At 46.4% G+C, this 9,352-nt stretch overlaps 1 protein-coding gene and 1 pseudogene across 2 annotated transcripts; both read right to left on the bottom strand.

The window, feature by feature from the left end:
• Positions 1-2,696: 2,696 nt before the first annotated feature.
• On the bottom strand, positions 2,697-4,726 carry LOC146766319 (uncharacterized; annotated as a pseudogene). The gene has a single exon (XR_014958199.1). The product of XR_014958199.1 is annotated as an uncharacterized LOC146766319 (transcript).
• A 1,468-nt stretch (positions 4,727-6,194) lies between these two features.
• Positions 6,195-8,259, bottom strand: LOC146766318 (protein NYNRIN-like). Its single transcript, XM_085590806.1, has one exon. It carries the CDS (start codon positions 8,146-8,148, stop codon positions 6,406-6,408), a length of 1,743 nt encoding a protein of 580 aa, XP_085446932.1. The 5' UTR covers positions 8,149-8,259; the 3' UTR covers positions 6,195-6,405.
• Positions 8,260-9,352: the final 1,093 nt, after the last annotated feature.

The following is a 9,352-nucleotide window of genomic DNA, read 5'->3' as shown; positions in this document are numbered from 1 at the left end:
GGGAGAACTTGCCTCTAGCATTCTCCAACATTTTCAAGCCGTCATCCAGAAGGGCATCCAGATAATGCAGTTTACGATCCCAGTCTAGAAGGGAGCACAGATCAGACCCATTTCCATGGTGTGCTGGGATCCCTTTCTGCCTCAGGGAACTGGGCAATGCAAGGGGCTCAGGCAAGTCTGTGGGAGTCAAGTGGCAATGGACAAGGTCAAAGCTGCAGAGGGGCCGGAGGAGCTCTGGGCTGGCTCCTGGTCACTCTCCACACTCTTTCCCTGCCCTGTGTGACATCCTGGGAGAGGAAAATGGGGGCTTCCCAGGGCCCATGGGGGCTCTCTCCCTCCCACAGAGGAAAGCCTCCCTAAAGCCCACGGGAAATCCATCCCCAGCGCTTCCTGGCAAGCAGGGACCGCTGTCCCAACAAAGCTCCTGCTGGCTCACCTGCTCCCCGCGCTTGCAGCGGAGCAGCCCTGGCATCCCTGGCAGGCAGGGCCACGGCCAGGAGCAGCAGGAGGAGGAGGCGCAGAGCAAGGGCCATGGTGCCTTGCCCTGTGCCAGTCCCGCCGCTCTCGCTGCCACCACTGTCCCAATGTCACCAGCACTGCTGCCACCGCTGCTGCTGCCACAGCAGTTCTGCTCAAGGACTGCCTGCTCGGGCGTGATGGTGCTGTGCAGCCACGGAGCTCTGGGACCTCTGTGACCTCAGAGCCTGCTGTGACCTCAGCCTGCTGTGAGCCTAGAGCCTGCTGTGACCCTAGAGCCTGCTGTGACCTCATGGCCTTAGGTGTAACCCCAGAGTGTACCCCCTTCTGTACAAATGGACTGCCCTGACTGTAAATGATTTTGCTTCATCCAAGGGCCATTTCTCTGAAAAACCTTTGTTTTGTCTGCTGACATTGCTGCTCAGGTTGAGTGCCGGGAGCTGCTCAGAATTCCTAGAATTCATACAGAATTCACAGAATGACCGGTTGGATAAGACCTTCAAGATCATTGAGTCCAACCCATGTCCCAATACCTGAACTAAAGGATGGCACCAAGTGCCACATCCAGTCTTTTTTTAAACACATCCAGGGACAGTGACTCCACCACCTCTCTGGGCAGGCCATGCCAGTACATTATCACTCTTTCTGTGCAAAACCTTTTCCTAACATCCAACCAATATTTCCCTTGGTGCTGCTTGAGTCTCTGTCCTCTGGTTCTGTCAGTGCTGCCTGGAGAAAGAGACCAACCCCACCTGACCACAGCCACCTTTCAGGAAGTTGTAGAGTGATAAGCTCACCCCTGAGTCTCCTTTTCTCCAGGCTGAACACCCCCAGGTCCCTCAGTTGTTCCTCACAGAGTTTGTGTTCCCAGCCCCTCTCCAGCCTCCTCGCCTCCTCTGGATGTGCTCGAGCATCTCAACATCCTTCCCAAACAGAGGGCCCAGAACTGGACACAGCACACGAGGTGTGGCCTCCCCAGTGCTGAGTGCAGGGGGAGAATGACCTCCCTGCTCCTGCTGGCCACACCATTCCTGACAGGGGCCAGGAGCCATTGGCCTTCTTGGCCACCAGTGCACACTGCTGGCTCGTTTTCAGCCAGCTGCTGACCAATGCCCCCAGGTCCCTTTCTGCCTGGGCACTGTCCAGTCATACCGTCCCCAGCCTATAACGCTGCAGGGCGTTATTGTTGCCAAAATGCAGGACTTGGCACTCGGACTCACTAAACTTCATCCTATTGGACTCTGCCCATCCATCCAACTGTTCCAGGTCTCCCTGCAGAGCCCTCCTACCTTCCAACAGATCGACACACACTCCCAGCTTAGTATCATCTGCAGATTTACTAATGAAAGGCTCAATCCCCTCATCCATGTGGTCTATAAAAATATGGAACAGAGCTGGCCCAGCACAGAGTCCCAAGGGACACCACTGGTGACTGTCCCCAGCTGGATGCAGCGCCACTCACCACCACTCTCTGGGCCAGCTATGCAGCCAGTTCTGAGCCCAGCACAGAGTGCTCCTGTCCAAGCTGTGGGCTGCAGCTTTTCCAGAAGTGTGCTGTGGGAGACAGTGCCAAAGGCCTTGCTGGAATCCAAACAGACACACCCACAGCCTTTCCTGCATCCACCAGGAGAGTCACCTAGTCATAAAAGAAGATCAGGTTGGTCAGACACAACCTACCCCCAGGATCCTCCTTCCCACCCTTTTTGTGAATGGGTTCACATTGGCCAGCTTCCACTCATCTGGGACCTCACCAGTGAGCCAGGGCTGCTGGCAAATGATGGAGAGCATCTCTACAAGCTCATCTGCCAGCTCCCTCATCACCCTGGGGTGGATTCCATCTGTTCCCATGGATTTATTGAAGCGATACGCGGAATAAATAAATAGACTCCACAACTCGATGTAGTTATGAAGTGGGTATGTATGACAGCGCCCGGCACAAGTGAGATAGCTCTCCAAAATCTTGTGCCCCAAGCTGGAGTTTGTCCCACAATTTTATTCACAAAGGTGTTCCATATGCAATGCATTACACAACTTTTCTATGCATATTCAACCCCTGACCCCGCCTGTCTTCGCCTCTCATGCTAAATAGGTCCACGCCCTTCTGGGCATGCGTGGTTTTTTGTGGTGGTCTTTAGGGGGTCTCTTGTGGTCTTTTGAGGCTGATACCATAGTCTTCCTCTGCATTGAACTTTTGAACTCTTCTCCTCTGCACATGCGCTTTTAGTCTTCTGCTATCTTATCTGGATAAGTCCATCATCCTTGACAGAGGGGCCTTCTTATCTGAGTTCTTTGCATTCCTGGTCTTCTCTGGTATTTGTCTTTTTGCAAGAAGCTTTAATTTTTTTTTTTTTTTCTTCTCTCTTTCCTATGTCTTTTGCGCCATGGCAGAGGTTTCTTAAAATTCAACACATGATTCTACAAACATGATACATTCATTTTTTTTGATATACTCATTTTTGATACATTCATTTTTGATACATTAATTTTGTTAGCTCAAGTGATCTCTAGAAAATCTCTTATTTCAGTCCCCCCTTTTCTTAAAAGATAGTAAATTCTTTTACTACAGGGGTCCTGGTCTAGATTTTATCCCACTATTATGACAGTTTTCTTTTAGCAGGATTCCATGAATTCTAGAGAGTGAAGTCAGAATGGCCACACGTTGTAACATATTCCAATTCCACAAGAGTGTTAAAATAGACATTATTAGACTTATAGTAACTAATATTAATAAAACAATAATGGGGTGACACAGAGTGTTCATGATCCCCATTGCAGTCGGTGACCATCCGAATAGTGCATCCCACCAGTTATGACTTCCGTCTTGTTTTATTCTTTGCAGGACTCTGTTTATTTTAGTTACGTCATGATGGACTGTAACCAGAGTTCTCTGCCCATTCTTGTGAATCTCTTCTATAATTTTGATTAGATCTTGATGTTTCATTAATTGTTTTACCAGAGTTAAATTCATTCCAATAGGTGTGGGTAGTAATTCATTGTAGGTTGTGTAGTTTGATTTTATGAACTGGTGGGATACGACTGGTGCTGAGTATATAAAGTCACACCCAGTAATCTTGATGAAGTTGCAAATGCAGAAATTGGAATGATTTTTACTAGATAAGGGGACTTTGTTTTTATCAATTTCTATAACATTACACACAGTTCTCAAACACACACAGCCATTGCCTATATATACTAGTATAGTTTATTGGTTGGTGTCTGGGTGGATTTCAAAGTGGCAAATGCCCTGATCAGTGTCAAGGCATATGTCTTGAGCACTAATCAGATTACTCTCACAGATGAATCCCTGTTGTTCTCGAGCAATGCAAGGCTCTAGGTTAATGGTTTGCCATTTCCCTTGGTTTTTCCAGGCCCATGCCCTGTGTTCTGAGGGGTATAGTACTGACTTTTCATGACCCAACCCTAGAGCAACAATGGGGTGAATAGTGTGAACCTTTGGCATTACGAATAGTGAGCACAAAGGCAGTAGCAGTGTTAGTGGTAGGATCATATGTAAAATTTACCATGGTCCACCAAGACTGGAGGTCTCTCTCAAAGTCTGTAGCATTGTCCCAGACAACTTTTCGTATTTCAGCTGGAAACACCCCTTCACTCCCTTTCCTTATGATTAAAGCAGCTGTTGACTGTATCCATAATTGCGCTTGTATACAGCTAAGGGCTAAAGATATGTTCTCTTGAGCTCCTTCTAATGCATCTACCAGTAAGCTATGGTCCTGATCTTCAAAGTCTCTCCATTTTGGCAGCACTCTTGAGACTTGCCACTGACTATTTCCTAGTGCTAATAGAGATGACTGTAAAGGCTGTTTTAATTTTGTCAGATCGCTAGTTGCTATAGCTAATTTATTCATTAATATTTCTGAGTCAATCCCATTCAAAACTCCTAACCCGGTCCCTAATATCCCAGTTAAATCCCTTTGCATTCTATCTCAGAGGTGTACTTGTTTTTGTAGCCACTTTGTCCATCCTTCGAAGGATGACCTTAGGAAAGGGGAGCAGGCTGGCTGAACTGTCGAGATATTAGCTTGCATTAACAGTTCAACACGTTTAAGGGACCATTCTGGGTTAAATAACAGTTTCTGTTGACCCGTATTCCTTATAACATATGGCCCGATTTCATAAACTCTGGGTTCAAGATTGAATGGTATATTTTGGGTTTGCGCTTGAGTGCTGGAGTGGGTTGTAGTAGGTTTGGCTATAGCACTTATTGTAAATTTGAAAGACAGCCCAATAGTGTCACAGGCCCAGAGGCAAACCACATCAACAGTTTATCTTAATTTGAATTTGTACCAATAATCTAATTCACTTGGATGATTGCAGATCTTCTGGCGCTTATTCACACTGATTTGGGTTACTTTATTGTGGGTAGTCCCATTAATAATCCGACACCCTATTTCAATTACCTCTCCTACGGTCCCTTGAAGTGACCACAACTTCTGTTTTTGCCACTCTTGTTGTGTATATATTTGGTTACTGTGCATGACCAGAGTTGTTAGATTTAAACCTTTTAAATCGGAAGACTTCCCCATGGATCCCATGTATTGAGTAAAGGCTTAGGACCAAAGCCATTTAGCGTTGTTCTGACTAGGTTTACCTTCTAATTGTTGGAATACAGCTATGATTGTAAACAACATTTCAGCAAGAGTCCCCGTCCACCATGATACATTCATTTTGTCCGAGTAAATTTTAGTTTCAGTTCACCATCACCCGGTGTTATCTTCCAAGTGTCTTCTGGAGCTTTCTTAACCCGGCTGTGGTGAATCCACGTGTTTTGTTCTTTAATCTTGATTGCAGTGAAGGTAGTAAGGAGTACTTGGTATGGTCCCTCCCACTGTGGTTCTAGGGCTTTCTCTGTAAGAGACTTAACATATACATAGTCTCCAGGTTGTACGTCATGTACCGGTGCATCCAGCCCTGCACCCCGAGTTCCAGCCACATATTTCTCGATTGCTCTAAGTTATTTATTTAGAGCAATCATATAGGAGGTTAGTGATACGTCCTGGGCAGACGTTCCCTTCTGCACCCCATATGATCTCCCATAAAGTAATTCAAAGGGACTCAGTTTTTCTTTGGTCCTGGGTTTGGTTCGAATCCGCAGTAGTGCTAATGGGAGGGATTGAGGCCACGGCAAATTAGCCTCCTGTCCCATTCGTACAATTTGTTGTTTGATCAAATGATTAATTTTCTCTACTTGACCACTTGATTGTGGGTGTCTTGGTTTGACAAGACAGGAGTCTGTGAAAGAGGGCAAAGCCTCCTGTGCAATGGAGAACGGCAAACCCCCCTCCCTCTGAATTACCAGGATCTTTAAATTAAAAGGCTCTCAGGCAAAGATATGGGAGTGGGAGTAACAATTCTTTACTAGGAGAAAACTAGACAATAATTTAAAAAGGCAAATGCAATCGGCACAAACAAAACCAGTGAAAGAAAAAGTCCAGAACCTGAGGGATGCCAGTATCAGTTCTGCTGGGACAATTGCTTCCCTTGCAATAGTTGATGAATTGCAGCTGCAGTGGTGATCTTTAGAAGGGTATAGTTTTCCTCTGAAGATGTGGTGACAGTGGGGCCGGTCTTCCTCTGCGCCGGGGTTGCCTCTGAGCTCCACCGCCGTCGGCTCAGCGCGCGCCGGCTGCTTCGCTGCGAGTGCCGCCGAAGAGAGCTGCTTCTCTCGGAATCCCGCGAAGAGAGAAAAAGTGAGCTGCTTCTCTCCCTAAAAGCTACCCCTTTATACCATAATAGAGTGCTTGGCTTCCCCTCTGGGCGGGACCCCCCTCACTTACCAGCCCGGCAGGGAGTCAGTCAATAGTGTATAAACAAACCATTGCCTTTACGGGGCAAACCATTGTCTCTGAGAGAGATAACAAAACCTGTCCGACAGGTTTGCCTTCAACAGATGGCAAATAGAATACAAGCTTATTTTACAACCCAGGACAGTGGGTTATATGGGTTGTGAAGTTCCCAGTCCATGCCCAAGTATTGGCTCACCTGTTGTACTAATTTTGCAATAAAATGTGATCCTCTATCTGAGGAGATTGTAGCCGGGACCCCAAATCGTGGTATGATTTCTTGTACCAATACCTTAGTTACCTCCCGAGCTTTAGAAGTCCTAGTGGGGAATGCTTCTGGCCATCCTGAAAAGGTATCTGTTAAGACCAGTAAAAACTTATACCCCCCTTTTCTTGGCAATTCTGTGAAATCAATCTGCCACTGTTGCCCCGGCCCCTGGCTCTTCCCAATCTGGCCAAGTTTTGGTTTGGGAATATTCTTGGGGTTTGTCTGGAGGCAAAGGTCACATTGTCGAGTCACTTGAGTGATGGTGGCTCGTAAATGTCTGGCTATGATTCTTTCATTCAAATATTTATACAGAGCATCAATTCCCCAATGTGTTTTCTGGTGCTCCTCCCTTACTAGGGACCATAATAAATAGGAGGGTATGACTAACTTTCCTTCTATGGTGGCCCATCCCTCTGGGTTATAATCCCCTTTTTGCTCTTGAATCAATTTTGTGTCCAATTTATTGTATTTTGGCTTACCTTCATGGGAAATTTGCCCATCTGGAATCAGGGCTGCCTCAGTTATTACCTCAATTTTTGCCGCTTCTTTTGCTTTCCTATCCGCCATCTCGTTTCCTTCTTCCAATTCTGAGTTTATCCTCTGATGTGCTTTAATGTGCATGATCACTACTTTCTCTGGCAACTGAACTGCTTCTAGAAGTTGCAGTATTTCAGATGCATGTTTAATGTTTTTCCCTTGAGAGTTCAGCAGTCCTCTCTCTTTCCAGATGGCTCCATGAGCGTGCACTACTCCAAATGCATACTTTGAGTCCGTATATATATTTATCTCTTTCCCTTTTGCCAATTCTAAGGCCCGAGTTTGAGCGACTATCTCGGCCTTTTGTGCAGAGGTATTCGTTGGCAGGGGTCCAGATTCTATTACCTCTTTGCAGGTAGTTACTGCGTACCCGGCCTGCCGTTTTCCACTGATGACGTAACTGCTTCCATCAGTAAACCAGACTTCTGCATTCTCAAGAGGGGTGTCCTTCAGGTCAGGGCAGCTGGAATAGGTGGCCTCGATGGTCTCTAGGCAGTCGTGTTCTACCGGTTCTCCTTGGTTTCCACTGAGGAAGGAGGCTGGATTGACAATGTTAGTCACCACTATCTCTACATCATCTTGCTCTACCATAATAGCTTGGTATTTCAGGAATCGCTGTGGGGAAAGCCAGTGTCCGCCTTTCACCTCCAGTACTGCAGACACCGTGTGGGATACTAGCACAGTCATTTTCTGGCCCAGGGTGAATTTACATGCTTCTTGGATGTTCACTATGACTGCTGCCACAGCCCTGAGGCACCCAGGCCACCCTTTGGCGGCTGTGTCTAATTGCTTAGAGAAATAAGCAACTGCTCTCCGGTATGGGCCGAGGTCCTGTGCTAATATTCCCAAGGCAATTCCTTGCTTCTCATGGGAGAACAAAAGGAAAGGCTTACTCACGTCTGGCAATCCCAGAGCTGGAGCTGACATGAGGGCTTTTTTCAGTTGGTTGAAAGCCTGCGTAGCTTCCTTTGTCCATTGGATGTCCCTGCTTTCGGTTGCAATTAGTTCATAGAAGGGCTTCACAAACAGTCCATAATTATAGATCCATAATCTGCACCACCCCATAAACCCCAGGAAAGTTCGTAATTCCTTTACAGTTTGAGGTTTTGGGGTTTGACATATTGCTTTCTTCTGACTTTGGCCCAGGCTACGTTGTCCAGCACTGACTTTGTAGCCCAGATAAATTACTTTCTGTTTGACTACTTTGGCCTTTTTCTTTGATACCCGGTACCCTTGGAGCCCCAGAAAGTTCAAGAGGCTTACTGTCCAGGCCACGCATGCTTCCTTCGTTCGTGTGGCTATCAGGATGTCATCTACATACTGTAGCAGCTTCCCTTCCTCGGGAGGGGCTTTCCAGGTCTCTAATTCCTTTGCAAGTTGCTCTCCAAACAGAGTGGGTGAGTTTTTGTATCCTTGTGTGTTGGAGGGATGCCGCGGGAGACAAGACTCATGATATCATGATCATCAAGTCTCAGTTTATTGTGACAGATTACACAGTTTATATATGTTCGTTAATTAGCTCATACATATTGCAAAAGCCAAGCTCATGATTGGTTGCTATGTGACTTGTACTATTATCTTAAAACTATCTTTGTGAAAGATACATGCCTGTCCAGCTGGCCTTGCAGTTAGAACAGCTTAGTACCCCCTTTGTTCTTCTCTATCTACTTCTACATACCAAGCAGTTTCAATATCCTGCTTTCTGCACACCATCTACTCTTCAGGGCCATGCGAACTTTGCAGCAGTCACGTAGCCCTCCCTATTTGGATTAATTTTACAGTATCATGTTCCTTGTTGTTCAACCATTCCTCTGTCAGGCTCTCTTCCCTTGTGGAAGTCTTGTCCACGTAAGTTGGGTCTTTCGCCCACTTTTGGGGCTTTCCCATTCAAATGCAAAAATTTTCTGACTGGCTTCATGGATAGGAAGGCAAAAGAAGGCATCTTTTAAATCTAAAATGGTAAACCAAGTTAATTCGGGTGTTAAGCAAGTTAATAACGTGTAGGGATTGGCCACCACAGGATACAGATCTTCAGTTACCTTGTTCACAGCTCGCAGATCTTGTACTAACCGGTATGACCCATCAGGTTTGCGGACCGGTAGGATAGGGGTATTAAAATCAGACTGACATCCCTTTAATAATCTTAGACGCAAAAAGTTCTCAATTACTGGGCTAATCCCTTCCCTATCCTCCCTCCTCAAGGGATACTGTTTAACTCTGACCGGTTGCTTTCCTTCTTTTAGCCGGATCTGTATAGGGGAAGCATTTT

This window comes from Lonchura striata, chromosome 12 (genome assembly GCF_050655825.1).
Source record: "Lonchura striata isolate lonStrDom1 chromosome 12, ASM5065582v1, whole genome shotgun sequence".
Lineage (NCBI taxonomy): Eukaryota > Metazoa > Chordata > Aves > Passeriformes > Estrildidae > Lonchura > Lonchura striata.
The sequence above is the reverse complement of the archived record's forward strand: the minus strand, read 5'-3'. Positions and strand labels throughout refer to the sequence as shown.

Excerpts from the sequence above, each read along its gene's own strand:
- LOC146766318 (XM_085590806.1), bottom strand. The coding sequence starts at position 8,148 with ATGGGGTGGTGCAGATTATGGATCTATAATTATGGACTGTTTGTGAAG.